This window comes from Neophocaena asiaeorientalis, unplaced genomic scaffold (genome assembly GCF_003031525.2).
Source record: "Neophocaena asiaeorientalis asiaeorientalis breed wild unplaced genomic scaffold, Neophocaena_asiaeorientalis_V1.1 scaffold280, whole genome shotgun sequence".
In the NCBI taxonomy this organism is placed as follows: domain Eukaryota; kingdom Metazoa; phylum Chordata; class Mammalia; order Artiodactyla; family Phocoenidae; genus Neophocaena; species Neophocaena asiaeorientalis.
The window spans coordinates 4,257,082-4,280,234 of record NW_020185321.1 but is presented as its reverse complement, the minus strand read 5'-3'; the positions used below and the strand labels follow the sequence as shown (position 1 = coordinate 4,280,234).

The following is a 23,153-nucleotide window of genomic DNA, read 5'->3' as shown; positions in this document are numbered from 1 at the left end:
AACTGTCAACTCTGAGATTTAACTCGGCTTCCCGTACCCAGCACAACCCTGACAGTTGCTGAACAGCATCTGGTCTACTAGAGTTTCTGAGAAACACTCCAGAGTTTCCCAGCCAAGCAGTTGACTGCACAGAACAGCACTCCCACCCCTCGATCCTGTGTTTCAGAACAGAACTTCATCCAATAGGAAGGCCAGTCTCAGTAGCCATTACCCCATCATCCACTTGCCCTATGGCTCCTCAGGTGACTCTAACCCAGCAGTAGCCACTGACTCCCTTTTTCTAGTAGGCTCTTTTTGGCGATCACAGTGGACATCTGTTCATCTGTTGTCTTTGTCTGAAACCACTACCTCTCACCCTTAGGTTTCTTCCTCTGCCTCCCCGATTGCATCAGAGATGAACACATGACCTAAGCCCGCCAAACAGGGTTCTTTCCTGGGGCCCAAAGCCAGCAGGAGAAACTCAGTTTTCTGTAGTGTTAAGCTGCCTTTCAGAAAGGACAGACCCGAGGTTCAGTCCCTGGTCTCATGGAAAACAATGGAGAGTGTGACCTCCAGAGAGATGTCAGGGTGAACCTCATAGGGCCCAAGTTCCTGGGGCCAGGTCACCTCTGTCTGCAGCTGGAACACAAATCGAATCAGTTATTTCCCTTAGTGTTGTTCTGAGCTGAGCTGTCATTTACAACTCCAAGTGTTTCCAAAAATGTTATGGGTGTTCACCTGCCCACTGCCACACTGTCCTCCCCAATGTCCTCTCTCATCCACCCAGAACCCATAGGAGCAGCTGGGGTACTGAAGAGGCAGGAGGCGAGTCCTCCGATGATTACCTTTTTGAAGGTTTCGTCTTCTTTTTAACATTCTATAATGTACACCTCCAGCAGTTTGGCCTCTCTTATTCCCAGTAGCTTCAACTATTCCAGATTTCCCAGATATTCTCAGATTTCCCCATAATATATATATATATATTTTTGCGGACGCGCAGGCTCAGCGGCCATGGCTCACGGTCCCAGCCGCTCCGCGCCATGTGGGATCTTCCCAGACCGGGGCACGAACCCACGTCCCCTGCATCGGCAGGCGGACTTTCAACCACTGCGCCACCAGGGAAGCCCTCCCCATAATATTTTAAGTTTAACGTTGCACTCTGAAATTCCAGGGACTTGGGCTTCCCTGGTGGTGCAGTGGTTAAGAATCCGCCTGCCAAGGCAAGGGACACGGGTTCGATCCCTGGTCCGGGAAGATACCACATGCCACAGAGCAACTAAACCCGTACACCACAACTACTGAGCTTGCACTCTAGAGCCCGCAAGCCACAACTACTGAGCCCACGTGCCACAACTACTGAAGCTCACGCGCCTAGAGCCCGTGCTCCGCAACAAGAGAAGCCACTGCAATGAGAAGCCCGTGCACCGCAACAAAGAGTAGCCCCCGCTCACCACAACTAGAGAAGGCCTGCCTGCAGCAACGAAGATCCAATGCAGCCAAAAATAAATAAGTAGATAAATTAATTTTTAAAAAAACTATAGAGTTTTCCAATTCAAAAAAAAAGAAATTCCAGTTATGTGGATTTTCTGTTAGCAGAAAACTAGGTTCCTATCTGGAGGACCATAACTCACAGTAGCTAAGGAGAGAAAATGCAAAAAAGGAGTAGCTCAAAGGCAAGCCGTTACTAATTGAAAGCCATTCATCATCCAACTACTAACATGGATACTTTACTGCTCCCACCAGTTTACTGTGTGCAGAGCTCTGTGCTAAATTCTCTCCCACATAACCTTCATAGCAGCCCCATGAGGGATATCCCGTTGTCCTCCCCACTGAAGACAGGTTAAGAAATCTGAAAATAGCCGTTCTGCTACTAAGAAGAGAATTAACTCAAGGTTGCCCCATTCCTGAGCCCAGTTCTTAATCACAACCCTGTCCTGCCTGCCACTTCCTGACTCTTCAGCCTTGGGAAGAAGGTACAGGGAAAGTGGAGGAGCAGGCAATCCCCTCCTGCCCTCCCCATTATCCCAGTTCTAACATCAAGTAGGCCTTTGTGGTATTAAATCTGATTGACAGGGTAGAATTTTACAAGTGGAAATGGCCAAGAATGACATCTCCAACGGAAAGGACAGCAGCATGGGCAAAGACAGAGGTAGGAGAATACAACCACTGGATTAACACTGGTCCCCTTGGAGGGGATCTAAGGATCTGTGTAGGGCAGTAGAGAGAAACTCACCAGGAAAGGTGCAGTGTGTGGAAGGGATCAGACATTGGAGTGTGGGGTGGCCTCTCTAACCAAATCTTGGGGGAGTGGAGTGGGGCCTGTAATTTGGAAAAACAGTAACTTAGGGTAATTTTATGTTGACAAACGTTAAACGTGTTTTCTACCACCGTCACCACAACCGGCACCACATGCTGTGCTAAGCCCCGTCTGCAAACCGCACGGTATAGGGTTCAGAATCCAGGGGAACTGAAGCTCTCGGAGGGTTATCTGCACCCAGGCCAAGGGCTGACAATCACAACCGAAAGAAAACCTGGCTCAGAAAGTTCAACAGACTGCTCCAGTCAGTCAGGCACCTTCAAGTGCCCTCAGCAAAATAGTATGAGCCGGCAGAGGAGTGGGTTGAAGGGTAGACTTAAGTCAGGCCTCAATTCAGGGCCGCTGGACAAGGGGTCAGGCAGGACCTGGAGACCAGGGGATCACCAGGACAAGGGCAAAGGGAGGTTCGGGGACAGGGCGACGGCCGGAGTCTGAAGGAGGTCGGGTGTGGGGCGATACACGCCGATGGATTTTCGCGAGCTGCTCCGGGGAGGCGCACCTACCGAGGGTGCTGAATCACGCTGACCAGGAAAGGGCAAGAAATCGCGGTTCGCCGGAGATACGGGGATCTCCTGGCACTGGGCCCACTCTCCGGAGGTGCGGCGCGCATGCGTCTACGCGCAGGGAAAGCGGGATCAGGTCAGGTAGTGAGGGGGTACGCACACGTCTGCGTGTGGGCTCGCACGTCCGGGGGGTGCAAGTGTGCGCATGTCCCCGCGCCGGGACGGGAGAGGGGGGCAGACCGCGGAAGTCGCAGACGCCTCTGCCCGCACGTCCGAGATGGACGTGTGCGCACAAGTGCGCATACTCCGGGTTGGGGCGGACTGCGCGTGCGCAGACTAGGAGACCCGAGGACAGGGGAGCCACCGCCCCCAGGAGGCTCGGAGCTCGTGCTGCGTGCTTCGTGCCGTTCGCCTATTCGGCCGAGTATTATCGCTTCGGGATGTCGCCACAGACTTTTCCCTTTGAATCCACTGTTAGGTTTTTAAAAAGAATTTCCCCACCGCACATGGGCATGAGTTTCCAGCAGAAGAGGAAACTCTGTACGTAGTTGAGCTACAGAGCCCTACCCGCAGCTCCTAGCGTCGGTCCCTCCTTGCAGCTCTAGTACAAACACTGATCATGGGGTATTCTTTCAGCCCGACGTGAGAACCGGTTTATTTTAAGGCTAGTTCTATTTTTTGCCCTGTATTAGAATTTGCCTCTGGCCTTAGCAACACCTCGTTTCGTCTGGCTTGTCTTCAGTTGCTTCGAGCTGTTCTGCACCCTGCACATGTGGCCATGAAGGAGACTCGCTCCTTGCTCTACTGAGGCCTTGGCTCAGGTGAGAGAGAAACATACAAACACACATTCCAGCGGAGTGCTAAGTGCTGTCGTGAAAAGCAAAGCTGGGGGGAGGCTGGGCTCTGGCCCAACAGAACTGGAGAGGCCCAGGCAGGTGGGCACTGGGTAGGGGGTGGGGGTGGGAGGCCTCTTTGAGGTAGCAGGGGTGTATGGGACATCCTGGGGCCTGAGAAGGAAAGGCAGCAGCTAGGGGAGGACCAGGTTGACGGCAGTGGAGATGTAAGAACATGGTGGAATTTAAATGTGCTTGCAGATGCACTTGTAGGACTTGCTGCTTAAGTGAATGAGGAGAGTAAAGACGATCAAGAATGTCTTCTAGGATTTCTGCCTGTGCACTGGGTGGATGAATAGTGGCACCTCTTACCAAGATTGGGAAAGAAGGGGTTGTCTTCCCTCAAAGACTGAGTTTTATGGTCACAGACTGCATCTTCTGTGCAGCCCTGGCTCCCATCCTAGCAAGGGCCTCGCCCCTAGGTGACAATAGTAAGTGTTGAAATGAATGACACTCCTGAAGCAATCCTTCCTCCTCACCTAGGTCCACATCCCCAACTCAGTCCCAATATAAGCCACATCCAGTCCGCCTCACAGACAAGCAGAGGCCTGTGCCCAGCCAGCACACCCCTGTGGAATCAAAAGGCCAGCTGTTTGTGTTACTTCCAGGAGCCTGTCCCTGGAGGTTCCTCAGACTCCCATGCACATATGGTTGGCAGCCTGACAGTCATGTTGTCCACATACATGGCTTTTTGGTAATTGAAGAGCTGTCTCCAGATCAGGAAGCAGATCACAAGAGGGGTCACACAGAGCACGGAGGAACGTCCTTTCACAGCACCATGGTTGGAATGCAGTGTTTCAGCTACGCTCCTAGAGCTGGATGCCCCAGTCTCCCAGCATCCCCTGGTGGAAAAAGAGGGGCACCGTCCTCATAAGGACCTCACCTACCTGTGTGTCGTCCTCCATTTCTCGGCTGAGCCAAAGCCTCCAAGGACCTTCTTGGGGCTCCAGTGAACATCTGTCCTGCTTCCATCCCCACCCACCTGTCATGGAGCTGGGGCTACGGGACTCCTGTCTCCACCACTGTTGTGAATCAGAAGTCAGGGAACGGCACCAGGTACTAGTGTTAAATAGGAACACGTTTGAATAAAATGTTTTTCTGTCTAGCATTTTAATGGGAACTTCCAGTGTCTTCCTTAGCATACCCACGCAACATGGCTGTTCCTAAGCAGCCTTGTCCTGAGGTGCACTTAGAAGGCTCTAGGACTAAGTCCTCATGCTCAGCTTTTAGGCATCTCAGCAGAAAGAAGCCTGAGTGGTACTTGTACGGGTAGGTTATATATTAATGCTCACTTACTCCATTACCCTAAGTTCATGAAAAAAGTTTCAATCAAATGCTGTCTTGCTGTAAATGAAAATGAGCTGAAATGCCCCTGTAACCCACCCACCTTTTGTGGTTCCCATTTTGCAATCTTTCCTTCTCCATCAGCAGGATGGCATCATCCAGTGACACTAGTCCTTCTTGCCCCTGTGAGGTAGGGTCTGTCTGCCACACAGTGGGTCCCTGGCAGAACTGGGGGAGATCATCCCTGCATCTGCTCCTTGGAAAGGCTGGCTGGGCAGCTCACAAGCGCCCATGTTTGGTGGAATGTGTGTGTTGGCAGATCACAACCCAAGGAGAGAGTCTGCATCCTTCCAGGTGACCTCCTTCACCACGACACTGGCTCTGCCCACACAGAGGCCTCTTCCAGCTTTGGCCTTCAGGAAGCTAACAGGAGAGGTGTGGTAGCTTGTCCTGCTTTCTGCCCACCCACCCCAGCTCATCCTAATACCCCCAGTGGTATTACCCTTGCAAGGGCTCAGAATCAGAGGACAGGCCGACCTAAACCTACTCGGGTGCAGCTTTTCAAGGTAATGAACCAGACAGGGCTGCTGACATGGTATCTGCTGCAGTTCATTTTCAACAGAGATACAAAAATTATTAAATGTATATTTTAATAAAGCCAATAGTTATTTTACTTATAGGAGCTTTAAAAGTAAGATACAAAATGTAGAGTTCCAGTTTGGAAGCACTGTTAACTAGTCACACGAGCAACGCAGCCACGCCCGGCCACACAAAGGACACACACACACACACACACACACACACACACACGCACACACATGCGCTTTGGCGAGACCCCTCTGCCGAGCGCAGCACCTGGAATTACCAGTATTCAGAGCAAGGCGGTGCTGAGAACACAGCACCTACAAGGAGACCACACAGACAGCTTCACACAGTCTCATAGCCCATGGAGATGCAATCGCAAAATGTCTTCCTTACTTGAGAAAAACACACTGGAAAGTGACAATTGGCAATGTTGATGTCACCTGCGCTGGAGCATCAAGGACTGACCTCTGTCCAGGATGAGGTCTTTGGGGAGGCACTATTAAAACAAGAGTACTTCAGTATAACAGAACTTGAAACACAGGGTACTGTAGACACATTCCTGAAGGAAATAGAAAACTATCTAACAAGTAAAACAGCCACGGACAACTTCAACAGAGATTAGTGCACACACTGTGACAGCTAACAGACAAGAGCCACGCAGGGTTGGCGCAAAGCACGTGCCTGAAAAGTCTATGTACAAAATAGTTCTCTGTAAACATGGTGAGGTGACTGTTCAGAACCCACGGTGAAAGGATCATGAGTACAGGCAACAATGGCATCCGCACACAGCACAAAGGACAACACCCGAGGCCTGGAAACAGCCTGGCAACTCAGTACTAAAAATCCAGATGGCTGGGCTCAGACACCCTCAGGGTCCTCTATAATTAGTGTGTATACGACATATATATATATTCTTTTTGGTATTTTTAAATATAAATTTACTTATATCCATAGAAAAATGAGAACATAACTGTGTTATTACAATCTTTGCTGGAAAAGCTTATATGGAGTTAGAAAGAATAAACCATTTATTAGTAGTTAACATATATTAAAATGGTTTAATGATTTAAGAAAATATAAAAAAAATATTAATACTGTCAAACTTTCATACCAGAAAATATTATGGATTTTTCTCAATTAGACTTTTTCAAAGATGAAATATGAAAATTTTAAATAAGTTTTATATAAAGAACTTCTGTAACCTCAATTAATATACAGTGGGGTATGCCTAGTCTATATAGATATATTTATTATTTCTCAATTTAAGCACCATTCAATTCTTCTGGATCCATTCTGGCTGGAAAAATATCCCTAAATCCACAGGATGGTATCTATTTAATAGCACGTTAACTGAAAATGAGGTTTTTTTTTTTTTTTTTATAAGAAAAAGCTTTTAAATTAATTCCTATCAACATCCTAACTGGTTTGTCTTGAGCCAGCTCACAATGTTACTGCAATTTCAAGTGTCTCTCTGCAGCCCCTGACCACACCTCCACGTTTGAGACTGTGTCGAAGCCTCTGGCCACGTGTGGAAGGACCTGAGGGCCGAAGGTGTAGCTTCATCCTGCACGCGGACAGCACCCAGCTGGCTCATCTCCACGCACCATAAGGGCTATGTCTCCGACATGTTTTATGATCCTGCTTTTGTAAGTCCGGTAGAGGCTGCACCCCCTGGGTGCTGCTGTGGGGTGGCAAGGGGCTGTCCACCTACAGAAAACCCAGGTGATTGCTTCTGATCACAAATATTCTATACTTTGCCCAGTTCGTATAAGCTTAAATAAAGATAGTGTTGAACAAACCTCCAGCCACTCTATTTGTTATCTTAAAATATTCAATGCATTTTAGGCAGGAGATGTTTTAACTAAAAACCTATATGAAAAATAGCTATAAAATACAGTGATTGGTGTGTGGTCAGTCATCACTCAGTGTGTTAAGGAGGGGGAAGGGGAGGGTTTCAGAAGAATGGTCAGTTTTGCTCTCAGCCTTCAGGCCTGAGGCCTTCCCAACACACACAGTGGGACTACAAACTTAAGAGAGCTGTGTTTCTCAAAGTGTGGCCTGTGGCCCACCTGCATCAGAATCACCAGAGGTGCTTATTAAACTCGAAGATCCCCCAGCATCTCCCTGAGGAGGGTCAGAAAACTCCATCTTCAGCTGGCCCTCCAGGCGTCTGATGCCTCCAAAGTTTTGAGAAGCCAGGCCTTAAAGGCTTGGAGTTGCCAACCACCCCCATCCCCAAGGATCCCTGCCTGGGACAGGGGTGCACTGGTCCTCTGGGGGGCTGGTGCCAGCTAGTTAGCCCTGGGGTGGGGACACTGGCCCCAACAGCTCTGAGCAGGCAGGCAGGCTGGTCCTGGGTCAGTACTGGGGCAAGTAGGCTGGCCTGCGCTCAGCCTTCCCGGGGAAGGCCTTGAAGCCCTTGGGCGCTGCCTTGTGTGCTGGTGGGGGTGCGGGCTGCGGCGGGGTCTGCACGTAGGTGAAGGCGGCGGCGCTGCAGTCGCTGGTGGCGGCCCACACTGGGGACTGCAGCATCTGCATGGTGTCACTCCACTGGCTGCCAGGGCTGGCAACTGCATAGACTGGTGCACTCGGGCCAGGCAGGGTGCTGGGCAGCGGGGAAGGGTGTTGCCAGGGGGCTTTGGGTGGCCACGTTTTGGTTTTGTTATCCTGAGAGACAGAAGAGGGTTCTTAGTGGCATTTCTGGCAACTGATCATCTTTTCCCACCTCCCCAGATCTCTGGTCCTTATACCCACTGAGAAAACAGGGCGAGAGCCCCAGCCCTCCCCACAGTTCTGGAGCAGCACGTCTAACAGAACTCGCAACATTTCAGACAGAAATGTTCTATGTCTGCGCCATCTAGTACAGTAGCTGCTCACCGCACATGGCCAGTGCAGCTGAAGAATTCGATCTTTCTTTATATTTAAGTAATTTCCATTTAAGTAGCTACGTGTGGCTAATGGCTGTCATATTAGACAGCACAGCCCCAGAACTTCCTCTACATGTGGCTCTGAGTCAGCTGAGACGGCTCATCATTTAGACAAAAATCACAGAAAGAAAGTTGTTCACCACAAAGAACCCCTCGTTTCTTTGAGGCCCTCTTAAAAGTTAAGCTTTGGAACCTTACTCATGGTCTGCACCCATAAAGCCAGCCCTCTGTGGAGAGAGCAGGGCCCACAGTACCTGGTTCACGTCCTCCACTGTGGTAAGAAGAGGCGGTGAGGGCAGCGTGCTGGTCTCCTGCTCTCCACTGCTGTGCTTCCTGAAAGAACCAAGAGCTCAGTGCAGTGGTCACCTGGCTTCCCGTCCAGCTTCTCTCTAGAGGACACCCTAGCCACTTGGCTCAGGTGTCTTCAGGCACTGGTTCTAGGTGGGGAGGCCTTGGGTCCACCGCATGCAGGGGACTAAGGTGGGCCACCATGGAGTGGTGCACTCGGCAGGCCGTCACAGTGTGGGCTGGGGCAGAGGTGGCGGGCATGAAGACTGGCACTGGCTGTTCCAGCTGCTGAGTCCACCAGCTCCAGCCTTCTGTTAATTTATTCAACACATACAGACTGACTGTTTACCATGCACTGGGGATAGGTGACAAAAGCAAAACAAAAGGCTGTTAATTTTACTACTAACATGAAAAAATTTCTGTTATTATGTTGAATGAAAAAGGCAGGCATAGCAGGCAGAGAGCCAAGTAAACCAGTCTATCAGTGCTGCTACGTGCAGACAGCAGCCTCTGCAGAGGTGGTGCTACAAGTGCCTTTCTAGACGTCTAGTCAGCCTCTCTAATTTCCTGTGCCTAAAACAGAAGTCTTCAGATCTTTCCAAGGCTCAGTCCTGCTCTTCCTACAGTCCTCCACGTCTCAGTCCACGGCACCCTCTTTCACACAGATGCTCAGGCCAAAAACTTGCATCTCACCCTTGATTCTTCTCTCTCTCACATACCCCACTGACAATTTCTCACCAGTTGCTCTATCATTTTGTTCAGCTTTCTGCTCATCAGAGGCCTCCCTGACTGCCATTCAGAACACAGAAAATCCACCTTTCCCCTCATTCTCTGCCCTCATACCCTACTTTATTTTTCTTCATAGCACCTAATCCAAACTGACATATTTGGGATTTTTTTATCGGCCTTCCTTCAATAGAATATCAGTTTCATCAGGAAGGGGACTTTGATTTGTTTGCTGCTGTATCACCAGTGCCTGGTACGTGATGGGTGCTACTGAATAAATGAAGGTGTCCCTCCCCCGCCCAAATTCAAATGCTAAAGCCCTAACTTCCAGTACCCCAGAATGTGACTGTATTTAGAGATAAGCTGTTTAAACAACTAATTAAGTTAAAATGAAGTCATTAGGGTGAGCTCCAACCCAGTATGACTAGTGTCCTTATAATAAGAGAAGATTAGGACACAGACACACAGAGAGAAGACCATGTGAGGATACAGGGAAAAGACGGCCACCTGCAAGCAAAGGAGAGAGGCCTCAGAAGAAATCAACCCTGCTGACACCTTGATCTCAAGACTTCTAGCCTCCAGAACTACGAGAAAATAAATTCTTGTCGTTAAGTCCCCAGTCTGTGTTTCTTTGATACGGTTGCCCTAGCAAACAAATACAGTGTTTGTGAGAATTAAGTGAGAAAATGTACATGAATGCTTAACCCAGGGCCTGGCACAAAGAATGCACCCTAGCTTGTATCAGCAATCACTGTCATCACCACCGTAACTGCTCTGTGTGACTCAGGTACCCTTCCATCTTTATCTACCTGCTCCCCACTGCTTATCCAATGAAGCCTGACCCTGTGACACGAGGGCCATGCTACGTGGCCTCCCTGTCCCCTCCACAGCATGACTTCTGATGCCCTGGCGACTGTGCATGCTCTCTATTCCTGCCCATGTCCTTTAGAACGCCACCTCTGGGCCTCTGCTTCATCACACCCACAACAGTCTCTGCATTTCTTTCTAAACAAATTCTTCTCTTATTTCAGGGCCCATTTAAATTTTTGTGACTACTTGTGAAAACTTCAGATCTGAATACACTATGTAACTATTTTTTTTCAACTTTGAAATACCATTCGGGGGTCATTTTATCCAGTTCCACCTTTGACAAAGAAATAGAGGGTCAGAGAGGGCCAGGCCCATGTTCGGAGGTGCAAAGCCTGTTGGAGAGCCCAGTTAGAACTTGGTTGTCCTGGTCCTGCTCCTCCCACGGAAAGGGCTGCCTCCGGTAAGGCACAGACCAGCATCAGCAGACCTGGTTCTCCACAATACTCCCTGCCTGTCACACTGGTATTGTGGGCTACCACTTGCATGAGGCTGTTCTACCAGCAAAAACTCAACCCAACTTAAGTCACCACACAAGCTTCGGCAAGACAGTACTGGAAGAGGCCCTCTGCTTCTTTCACGCACGGCTGACTGGGAGTGATGGGGCTACTGAACTTTGTAAGAGGAATAGCTGTGGTTCACATTTACAGACCCCTCTGTTCTTTGGTTTAAAATTTCTTCATACCTTCTCTGCTTGACAGCAGCAACGAGGTCAGGCCCTGAAAACATGGAGAACAAGCTGTCCCCATTGGCGGAGGACGTCTCGTCACTTGAGCTGGCCGAGTCTCCCTGAGCACCCGACCAGCCGCTGTGCAGGCCATCCCTGAAAGCCAAAGAGAGAAGCTGGTTCTGGGCCTCCTGAAGCCAGCCTGGACACTGGCTGGACAGCCCGAGGCCAGCCCTCACCCCCGCCCCGGCCCTAAAACAACAGTCTTTTCCCTGTACTCATCTCACAACCCAAGAGTGGTCTCTTGTCTCTCTCCTTCTTCTAAAAACTCCTCAGAAGCCTGTGGTTTATAGATGAAATTCATTTTAGACCAAACAAAAAGCTGAGATGGTCTTTAGTTGTGCAGTTATTAACCAGGTAGCAATAAGAGATGTAAAAAAAAATCAGTCCTCAGATGTCTTTATGATGAAAATCCACAGTTCTCTCAATACACTGAACTGAAAACCTTTGGTTTTTACAGGCTACAAGGATCACATTCCATAAATGATACAGGTTTCATAGCCATGCTCGTTTCAGCTAAAGACCGTGTTAAACATGCAATTACTTCACAAACACCACCAAATAAGATCCTTGTCTAGAGCAGAAGAGCCTGTCTCAAAAATCACCAATTTATACCAATGGTGTGTTCACAGGGACACAACATGCCACTTGGCATCCTACAGTCAGTCACAAAACTCTGACCCCCTGAGAATTTGACCATGTGCCACTCTCTCACGTGGGGGCCTAGAAATGAACTGCCTGATAAGGGTGCACAAAGGCCCCATGGGGAACACCCAGGTCCCAAACTCAGCTTCCCTCCCACATCCAGCACTCACCCTTCTGCAAAGAACTCTGGGAAAGGCCAGGTCCGATGGGCATCATCCATAGGTGGCCAATGGCCCCGGGGGTTGCCGGGGCGGCGACCGTGTTGGACTTGCCGCTTCTGCTGCATTGCTTGGCTCACTCCTGCCACATAGCGTGCAAACTCGGGGTCTGAACCCACTGTGTTAAGACAAAGGGATAAACAAGATTTGGGGCCAAACTGGCTTCTTGTTTTCTTCCCTACCTTCTGAGGATGTCTTGGTGACACACACAGTGAAAAGTGGTGACGGGCTACCAGGCTTGTGGCCCAGAGAGGGCTGCAGGATTTGCCCTGCAGTCTGCTGCGGTGAGATGGGGATTTCAGTACATGGGTCTGAAGATGGGGTATGGTGTGTGCATAGGGACTGTCAGGAAGGGGTATGCCTAGGACTGGGGCAGGCTGAACGTGCACAAAGACAAAACAGAGAACAAAAAGGTCTGCTTTAGCCATGACTAAATTTTAAAGACAAATGCTAGTTACTTTAAAACTTCCCAAGGACTTCCCTGGCAGTCCAGTGGTTAAGACTTCGCCTTCCAATGCAGGGGGTGAGGGTTCAATCCCTGGTCAGGGAGTTAAAATCCCACATGCCTTGGGGCCAAAAAAACCAAAACATAAAACAGAAGCAATATTGTAACAAATTCAATAAAGACTTTAAAAATGGTCCACATCAAAAAAAAAACCCAAAACAAAACAAAAAAACTTTCCAGTGTGTGGTGCTACATACTTAAAAACTAAGAAAATCAGATGATGACTTCAGCCAAGAAATAAGCTGAAGGTTATAAAAGCATCAGGGTCAGATGGAGAATATCTGCCCTTCCCCCTTGGGCTCAACTCTGATCCAGTATTTTCCTGGCTATTGAAGGCAGACCTGCTAATTCAGTTTGAAGATAATAAGAGTGGTAACGAAGAAGATAAAATTTAAAAATGCATTAAGAGGTAGATGGAAACGTACTGGACAGAACTGAGTAAGGAAGTGCAGGGCAGTACAAGTAGGAGGAAAAACAGCATAGGAGAAATTCAGAGAAAGTCAAACAAAAAGATATGGTAGGAAAACATCTATAGGTCACAAACTGAATAGGACTCAGCAGTGTATACTTTTTAGCTTCAAGTTGGGAAAGACACTAGGGCTCAATCCCACTCTTAGCTTTTTCTCTCAAGGAGCTGCCATGTGTGCACTGCAAAGATGCCCACACCGGGTAGAGCAGGGGCTGTGTGTGCCTGTCCAGAGGGGGCACTCTGTTCTAGCTGCCCCTGCCTGAGAGGGTGCCTTCTGTAATTCATCCATCCAGAATGCCCTTTCTTAATTTGAAAAAAGGGCTATGTAGACCTTATGCCCTTGGAGTGGAAGCTACATTAAGAACTTGAAGATCAGAAAGGCACATCCAGAAGGAAAAGCTAGTAGGATTCCTAGGCTAAAGACATAAAGGCTGTTCAGGCCTCAATAGAGATCAAAGATGATAAAATTCTGCCAAACACCATTTATACTCTGGATTTAATTACAGGACTATCAAAAAATGTACACACTGTTTATCAGCAATTGAGAAAATGTGCCACACCCACCCAGCTGGTGGCAGGCAGGTGGGCTTGCTCTTCCATAGCAGGGTGGAACTGTCTGCCCTTCCCCACATCCCCAGGGGTTCCCCACACCCACTCACCCAAGGAGAGCATGAGCAGCAGTAGGAGGAATTCTGAGAAGACATACGAAAACATTTCTTTCCTTTAATAGTTAATGCTGGGTTCATTTAGGAGGGATTCTCCTCTTCTGGTGGTTATTTATATAAATATGTGCTATATTTACTTACACTATCTCACAGCCCTTGTGAATGAAATATATTTTCCACTTCCATGTACCATTTGCTAAATTAGAGAAAAAAAGTAATCGATTTCTATATATTTACCTTGCATCTACCCACCTTACCAGATTCACTTACTAATTCTGGAAATTTTTTATTAAGGAGTCTTGTTTTTTTAAATTCTATTTCCAGCAAAGAGATGTGCTCTTTAATCTACTCTTTTCTAAAGCTTATACCACTTATCTCCTTAGTTTTTGTCTTGCTACATTTGCCAGAAAGTTCAAGACAAAGTTACACGCTATTGGTAGGAGCAATTGCCACCCTGCCTGGGTCTTGATTTTAACTGGAACGCTTTTGTCTCACTATACAAAGTACTGCTTGCTACTGGTTTTTGGTAGATAAGTCTTTCATATTCAAGACATTTTCTTCTATTTATGTTTTACTTTGAGGGGTCTACTTAAGAATTGCTGCTTAAGGATTGTCTTTTACCAAATGTCTTTATGGCGTCTGTTGCTGTATGAGTTTTTCTCATAGTGGTTGAAATGACAGATTACTGTGCAGGAGCAGATCCTTACACTGACCTACCTTACACTGCTGAAGTAAACCAGATATAACTCCTTTGATACACTGCTAGATTTTCTTGCATCTATCTATACTCATAAAAAGTTTTTATGGTAAAATCATGTTGGCTTCATAACTCCCTTTCCAATCTCTTCTCCTGGAATAGAACCGGGCAGGTTTTCCACTTCTTGGTGCAATTTTGGTAATGTATGTTTTATTAGGAAAAAATCCATTTTCCATTCAGTTTTTATGTATGTTGTCATCACGTCATATGTGATAATATCTTAAAGTTCTTTTAATCTCTCCTATACCTGTAGTTATGTCTCCTTTCTCTTTCCTAATCTTGTTTCTCGTTGCTCTCTCTTAATCAGCATTATAATAAATTGGTTTCTCTATTTTATTGGTCTTCTAAAGACCCTTTAGATTTATTTACAATGTCTATTATATTTTTCTTTTAAATTTAATTAGCTTCGGCTTTTACCCTTTTTTTTAAATTGAAGTATAGTTGATTTACAATATTATGTTAGTTTCAGGTATACAACAACTTTTATCCTTAACTAATTCCTCCTCCTAGTTTATCTTTGTTTTGTTTCTAAATTCTTTTTCTAATTTCCTAAGATAACTCTGGTGAATCTTCACACTGTCTAGGCCAGGAAAAGCTATATTCTATGAAGGGAGGAGGGTGCCTTACTACCTTTCACTGGTTCTAGAGTTTAGGCAAAAACGAATCACAGAACAGGTTACGTAATCAGGAAAAAAGCAGCCCACGAAGGGCCAGCCATTTTAGCTCCCATGAATGGGAGCCCTCTTGAACTATGGGACTTTGAGCCATTCAACTTCTCTTAGCCTCAATTCTGCCCTCTATAAAGTGAGAAAATTAGTTCCACTTACCTTATCAGACTCATTCCAACCACTGCTTCCTACCTTTGCTGGAACTGTCCAATACTTAACATCAGACAGTGAGAAAGGGTCTTTAAAGGGGGATTAAGTCACTGCCTCATATAAGTAAGGATGTGGTAGATGGGCCCTATGAAGTCTTTGGTGATAATATTTAAGTTAAAACCCCAAGGTGGAGAGGTGGGGGCTCACATACCTGCAGGATCAAAAGGCAGAATCTCTCCCAACATCCCAAAGACTCCATCGCTTTGGTCACGGTTTGGCCAGGTGTTATTTCTAGGTCCCTGTGGCTTCTGTCCCAAAACCTCCGACATCATATTATCCATATAACTGCTCACCAGACCCAAGCTGTACAAGTCAGAACTGAGATCAGATATGCCAGGCCACTGGCCAAGGGGAGACAGACCGGCTCCAATGGGTTGTGTTGGCTGCTGGGATGAGCCGTGTACCCATTTCCCAGGAGCCCGATGCTGGGGCAGGGGCTGCTGCGGTCCAACGGGTTGGAGCAGGTGTTGGTAGTACTGGACCTGGGGTTGTTGTTGCTTTGGGGACTGCTGTTGAGGTGCCAGGCCTGGCTGGGGTGTCAGAGGTGTGTGTGCCCTAGCCTGGGGAGGCCGCGGCGGAGGGGGCACTGGCAGTGACGGCTGCTGTGGCTGCATAGCTCCTGCCTTCTGCTCAGTCACCATGGCTATGGCAGCAGAATTACGCCTTGTCACCAGTGGGGAGCCCTGATGTGACTGGCCCATGTTAAAGCCCGAGAGAAAATCTATCACCTCCTGCATTTCCTGATCGGTTGGTAAGTTCATACCCTTCTCGTCCTTGCCATCATCCCCTTGCACGAAGCTGTCAGGCCTCTCCATGAGAAAACCATTGGCCATTTGATTACTGGAATTCTGAGCTGACTGTGAAGGGTCTGCAGTCCTAGGGAAACTACCAATGTTCAAAATGCTTTGTAATCTTGAATCAGTATTACTGGGCATTTTGGCCTTCTCTTCTGAACACCCAGCTATGAAGATATTTTTGGAAGGGGTATTTGGAATGGAATAATTTGTGCTGCTGCTAGAGCTGGTACATGAAGCTTTCTTGGTGAACCGGGATGTCAGTTTGGAGAAGGTCTTCTGTAGGCCACCTGAAGATTTGTTTCCATTCCCAGAAGGCAAGTCAGCCTGATTTCCAAAATCACAGATCTCCCTTTGAAGCTGGATTTGTATGCAGGGTAAAGCTTGTTCCCTATTTAAAGAGAAATGCATTTTACAAAAGGACAAATATACAAATTGGACAATGAAATGGATCTCTTTGGTATTTAAGAAAGACTTTAAGAATAAAAAGACCTCTTTGTTTGCTATCAGGTTCATTTATTTAAAACACTCAAGAGTTTTAAAAGTACATAATTTAAGCACTTACTATCTATATTTACTATAAAATATCTACCATGTCTAACGCAGGGCTGTGAAAACTACACTAGATTTCTGGCCTGAGGATTTTGAGTGAAACTCTCTGACCACAACACAGGAGAGCAAAACATGGCTAGAGTGGGATACGCAACTGGCAGAGGCCGGCTCTGTGCCTGGATGATGGGGACTGGGAGCCCGGCAGATCCAGCAGAGGGTCAACGGACAAATGCACACAGCAGAGAGGGGTGAGTGGGCGGGACCCAGGGACACCATGCAGCACTGTTGTCCTTGGAAGTAATTCACAGACAGTGCCAAGAACAGATGGCTGTTACTTCCGAAGTCTTCCAAGTACTTTTTTCCAGTACTGAAAGAAAGCCCTAGAGATAGAAAGGGCATGGGTAGGAGCTGGGCAGGTCATGGCTGGTGTGACCCTGCATTAGTCACCTCACTGTTCTGGGCTCATGAATGAAGACATGGGGAGGGCCCACGGCTAGATGTTTAAGGTCTCTACTGGTTCTAAATTTAATTCACAAAGAGATAATCTTGCAACTGTCAGCTACTTTCAGATATAAATAAATGTCATGCAAGATATAAGTAAATTTTCTAAATATTTTTCTGCTCTTAGTTCATAAGGAGAATGTGAGTTGGGTTAAAATCCTCTTGAGGTACTTAACTCTGAAATCATAAAACAAATGAAGGCAAAAATGTTAACACTGGGGAATCTGGGTAAAGGGCAATTCTTTGTACTATTCCTGCAACTTTTCTGTAAGTTTGAAATTATTCCAAAAAAAAGTTGCCGAATAGTTCCCTTTCTTGCCTTATTTACTAACATACTATCAGTGACGTACTCTCACATGACCCTGTAAGTGGTCACACTGTCCCTAGGTGTGGACCTGAACGTGAACCAATTCAAGTGCTGGGTGGGGACACCAACCTTCCTGCCCTCCAGCGGGTGAGGTCCAGCACAGCCGTGTAGAGCACATCCACCAGACCCAGGGTCTTCTCAGGATCAAGGCTTCTCTGCAGCAGGGACATGGTAGCGGGGTCTTCTTTCAGGCACCTAGGCATGAACCGGGCTGCGTGAGTCTGGGCTGCACTTGTCCGCAAAGGGGTTTCAAGCAGGCCTTATACAAAAGGCCACACCTTTTGGTACCAAATAAAAATTTGGTAATTGTAAGAACACTGAGAGGATGACAGGGCTAACACTTGTACTTGTTGCTCCACAAAAGGAGGAGGAAGCAATAGGGCTTGCGGTCTCCATAGATTTCTAACTGTCTAGAGTCTGTTTAGTAGGAAGAGAAGAGTTCGGTGGAGGGTTTGCCTTCCAAGGGCCCTAATGCCCTCTCACTGTCCAACATTGGCTTTGGCCCTTATTTTCCTCTCTGCCCTGCTGAGATTCTGTGCTCTGGCACAGTATGTACTCCTTTACAAACTTTTTATATAACGTCCCACCCCTCCCTCCTGTTACAGCACTTCACACCTGTACCTAATAAACCAAGGGTCAGTGGAGGGAAAAAATCTGTCTGCCAGCCTGGCAAACTTCAGATAAACAATAAACACGGTTTTCCCGTAAATTAATTTTTTCCCTTTCCAAGATGACTGTTTTACCTTCCCCCTCCTCAAAGCTCTGCTATCCCTACCATCTCCCATTCTTTGCTATCTCAACTCTCACTTAATTGAGAAAACACATAAGCAGATGAGATCTATTTCAACCACCCTCACCACTAATCCCACCAGTTCACCAGTGTCTGTGCCCACACACCCTGCCTGCCCTGCTGTCAGAGCACAAGACCTGCTCTTGCCACAGGCTGACCCTCCACCTGAGCACCACATGCGCCATACAGCCTTGCTTTTTTCCCCAAGGACCTCACTCGAGTAATCACCCCGTTTCTCCCCTGTGATATTCCCTTTGGCAAACAAACCAGCATTGCCAACCACCTGCTCTTAGCCCCACAACCACTCCAGATACTGCCCCACTTCTCTGCTCCCCATTTTAACAAAATCACAGTCTCCTCCTCTTCCTTACCTCCTATTCTCCTTTCATCACACTCTGACCAGGTGTTCATCCCTATAACTCCACTAAAACAGCTTTTATCAGACAACTCAGATCTTGCCACAGTCAAGGGTCAGTTACCTGTCTCCACTTTACTCGGTCTCTCGGCAACATCATGCAACGTCTCCTTCCTCCTGGATCACTATCTCCTGCAGCCCTGGCGACCCCAACCTTGCTCCATTTTCCTCCTACCTGGCTGGCAGTTCCTTCTTGGTCTCGTCCTCCTCCTCCTTCCCCTCCCTCTGCATCGTGGCACGTTCCAGGCTTCGTCCCTTCTTCTAAGAGGACTGCACGTGGTCCTGTGGTTTTACAGACCATCCCTACAATAAAGACTCTCAAGTTGTCTTTGCCAGTCTAGACCTTTCTCCTGATTGCTACCCTCACATATCTAAATGCACCTTTGACAGCTCTCCCTGCACACCTACCAGGCAGCTCAAAGGGAGCCTGGTCAGTACAACTCTTGATCCCTCCTCCCGCCAAAACCACTCTGAATCCTATGACCTCCTCAGTAAGTACGCAGCACAGCTGTCTACCTAAGAGTCATTGCTAGTTTTCCCCACTTCCTACCTCCAGTCTATCAGCAAATCCTGCCGGCTCTCCCATAACACAATACGAACCTAGGCACTGCCAACACCTCTCTCGTTACTGCTCTACTCCAAGACACCACCAGCACCTGCGTCTTAGGACCAGCCTCCCACGTGGTCTCCTTTTCTCCAGTCCTGTCCCTCCAAGGCCCACCCTCCACATAGCAACAGAGCCTCCTGTAGCACAAATCAGAACACACCACTCCCCTGTGCAAAACCCCCCAGTGGCATCCTATCATGACTGAAATAAAATCCAAACCCCTCACCACAGCTCTTTGTGACCTGGCCCTCCTGCCTCTCTGGCCACACCTCTCTTTGCTGTCACCTCTCCTCACCTTGTCTCAGCTATGAGGCCTTCTCACACGCCCTGAATAAGTTGGGTTTTCCCACATCTCAGGACCTTTGCCTGGACTATTCCCCGCTGAGAGCTGCCTCCCACCATTCAGGTCCCCACTGCCCACCCAGGGCACCTCCAACAAAAGGCCTTTTCTGAGAGGGAGAACCAGGAAGATGCTATCTGTCTGTTCCTAGGCTCTCTGGGAGTTAAATGGTGAAATCAACACTTGCAAAGCCATCCTAAGGAGGCAGCAGCACACCCCAACATGTCTTTGGCTTGAGAAGAAATATATCTGTGAGGATGTAAGCTGGCCAGCCTCAGAAACACTGGAAAAAGTGAGCAATAAGGCAAGCTCTGCCAGTGTCCAGTCAGACTCTGGGCTCCTGGGAGAGAATCTTGGCCAGTGGACCTGGCCGAGGTTCATGCACCTGATTCTCTCAGCCTGGAATCGCTGATTACCAGGACACACTTGTTCTATGTTCCCCAGCCAACTTCTACTTGTAATCTGGCTGGTCGCATGTCTGCCCACTAGATGAACATTTTTTGGTCATGCAGAAAGGAGTTCCTGGTGATAACAATAATTTCTCTTTCTAAAAATCAACAAATTGGCATTTTTATTTTATTCATCAGTCTTGAGAGTTGATCAATAAAACCCCCTGAAGAGACTAAATCCATTCTTTTGACAAATCACCCAGACTGGCTTATAACCTTCTACCTGTTCTTAGATAAAATCCAAGTCCCTCAGGGACCCTGCAAGTCCTGGCTTCTATGAATCCCCATCTTCAACACCACCTAGCATAATTCCAGCCATGCCAGCTCATTCCTCAGGCCTTTGCATTTGCTGTTCCTTCTGACTGGGATGCTTTCCCCATCTGCTCTCTGCATGGCAGGCTCCTCTCAAATGTCACATCCTTAAAGAGACCCTTCATGACTGACCTCCTCATCCAAAATAGCCTCCTCCTGCCATCTCTACCTGTTATTCTCTATCAGATGATGACACTCTACTCTTATTCCCCTCATACGCTTGCCAGTGCTTGAAGTTAACTCCTATGCTTATTAGCTGTCCCCTCCCCAACCCCATGCCATAACAAAGCCAGCTCTATTAGGGGCAGGGACCCTGTCTGTCTTGCTCATGATTAAATTCCCAGAGCCTAGAACAGTGTCTGTCACATATTAGGTACTCAGAAAATATTTGTTGAAAGAAAGAATGGGTGAATAGCTTAAATATGACAAGTTAAAAAAATCTAAGTAAGGTTTTACTTTCTTTGGGGAAAAAAATGTATATGGCACCTAGACACTTCGTTTTATTAAAATCAAAGCATATAATAAACTCTTGACTAGTTTTGCTAATAATTTCATTTTTTCCAAAGGTGGAATAAAGCAATCACTTCTTTTTTTTTTTTTTTTTTTTGGTTCATGGGCCTCTCACTGCTGTGGCCTCTCCCGCTGAGGAGCACAGGCTCCAGACGCGCAGGCCAAGCGGCCATGGCTCACAGGCCCAGCCGCTCCGCAGCACGTGGGATTCTCCTGGACCGGGGCACGAACCCGTGTCCCCTGCATCGGCAGGCGGACCCTCAACCACTGCGCCGGACCCTCAATCACTGCGCCACCAGGGAAGCCCAATCACTTCTTTTTGTATTCTTCTCAACAAGCACATATTCTGTAACTTGAATGAAAAAAAAAATCCTTTTTTTTTTTTTTTTTTTTTTTTGGTTCATGGGCCTCTCACTGCTGTGGCCTCTCCCGCTGAGGAGCACAGGCTCCAGACGCGCAGGCCAAGCGGCCATGGCTCACAGGCCCAGCCGCTCCGCAGCACGTGGGATTCTCCTGGACCGGGGCACGAACCCGTGTCCCCTGCATCGGCAGGCGGACCCTCAACCACTGCGCCGGACCCTCAATCACTGCGCCACCAGGGAAGCCCAATCACTTCTTTTTGTATTCTTCTCAACAAGCACATATTCTGTAACTTGAAACAAAAACATAAAACTTTGCATTTTTACCAAATGTAGCCAGCAGAGGGAGCCTCTCCAAGTAACTGCAGTCTATGAGGTCTTTCAAGGAGGTGCAATGAATTACAAAGGAAATCAATCATACAGGGAGAGTTGTGGAAGTAAACTGTAGGGTTAACCATTTTAGTACTAACTGTTTATATTCACCCAATTATCCAAGAGTTGAAAATGTTTTCTTTTTTTTTTTTTAAGAGGATGTTGGGGGTAGGAGTTTATTAATTAATTAATTTATTTTTGGCTGTGTTGGGTCTTCGTTTCTGTGCGAGGGCTTTCTCTAGTTGTGGCAAGCAGGGGTCACTCTTCACTGCGATGCGCGGGCCTCCCACTATCACGGCCTCTCTTGTTGCGGAGCACAGGCTCCAGACGTGCAGGCTCAGCAGTTGTGGCTCACGGGCCCAGCTGCTCTGCGGCATGTGGGATCTTCCCAGACCAGGGCTCGAACCCATGTCCCCTGCATTAGCAGGCAGATTCTCAACCACTGCGCCACCAGGGAAGCCCGAAAATGTTTTCTTTAAAATGAGAATCCTGGTTAAGTTTAATATTTTTCAATAAGAACGTGAATTAGAAAATAAATTAAGAATTCAGGAACACAAAAACCTTACAAAAAAGTGAGCTTTTAATCTACTGCTTGGGGAATTCCCTGGCAGTCAGTGGTTAGGACTCCACGCTCTCACTACCGAGGGCCTGGCCTGGGAACTAAGATCTTACAAGGTACACGGCACAGCCAAAAAAAAAAAAAACCAAACAAAAAAACACAACTACTGTTTGACAGGAATGAAGATATGTATATAAATTAACATTATGCCATATTAATAATCAAATTTAGAAATTTGGGGAAGAAATTCATAAAAGGGAGATTTTGAGACATGAAGTAAACTGCCAACCCTTACTTGATATATATCAACAAATTCTAAAACTTTCGGCAGAATCTCCACTGGACGCCCCCCCCTCACATTTCAAGAAGAAATGAGTTAAATACAATTCGAATGTATTACCCAGCTACCACTTTAGTCCACATGGGCACCAATAGTGCCACTGTTCCTTACTAACTCTATCTCTTCCTACCTAAATGCTTTATACATTTTCTATATAGTTAAATATTCATTCTGATCATAATTTTAATTGCAAAAGTCTTGCAATATAGGCTTAATTTTTCTTGTTTACTAGTAAAGCTGTGATGCCGATCCTTCATCTGAATCTGTGTGCACATCACATGGCTAAATCCCTAGAGGTGGAACTGCTGAGGTCAGAGCCCTTATTTTAGGCGTCTGACAAATGAAACTGCCCTCCAGAAAGGCTGTGTGATTTATTCAACAACATCTGTGCCTGTTTTTGTACAGCCTGGCCCAAATCTAGTACTGTTATTCTAAAACAATTCAACAACATGATGGGCAAAATGACATTGTATTATTTTTCTACTTTGCCTTCCTTTCTTTGTTAGGTGAGGTTACACATGTTCTTCATCTCTTTGTTGACTATGTCTCTTCTGATTTACCTGTCCATGTGCCTTGCCCATTTCTTACTGATCTATAGTTTTTTTTTTTTTTTTTTTTTTTTTTTTTGGTTTGGGGGGCTCTCCCTGTTTGGG

At 47.2% G+C, this 23,153-nt stretch overlaps 1 protein-coding gene across 5 annotated transcripts in view; it reads right to left on the bottom strand.

Moving 5' to 3' along the window:
* Positions 1–5,619: 5,619 nt before the first annotated feature.
* GARRE1 (granule associated Rac and RHOG effector 1) overlaps positions 5,620–23,153 on the bottom strand; it is an 81,445-nt gene continuing 63,911 nt past the window's right edge. For 4 of the 5 annotated variants that reach the window (XM_024734016.1, XM_024734017.1, XM_024734020.1 and 1 more), the window contains 6 exons: positions 17,517–17,642; positions 15,385–16,418; positions 11,912–12,077; positions 11,055–11,192; positions 8,743–8,821; positions 5,620–8,228 (listed from right to left, as the gene is read on the bottom strand). In XM_024734016.1, the coding sequence (XP_024589784.1) occupies positions 7,920–8,228; positions 8,743–8,821; positions 11,055–11,192; positions 11,912–12,077; positions 15,385–16,418; positions 17,517–17,642 (1,852 nt within the window). In that variant the 3' untranslated portion in view covers positions 5,620–7,919. Of the gene's footprint in view, positions 8,229–8,742; positions 8,822–11,054; positions 11,377–11,911; positions 12,078–15,384; positions 16,419–17,516; positions 17,643–23,153 lie in introns of those variants that run through there. The other variant, XM_024734019.1, reaches the window with a different exon arrangement.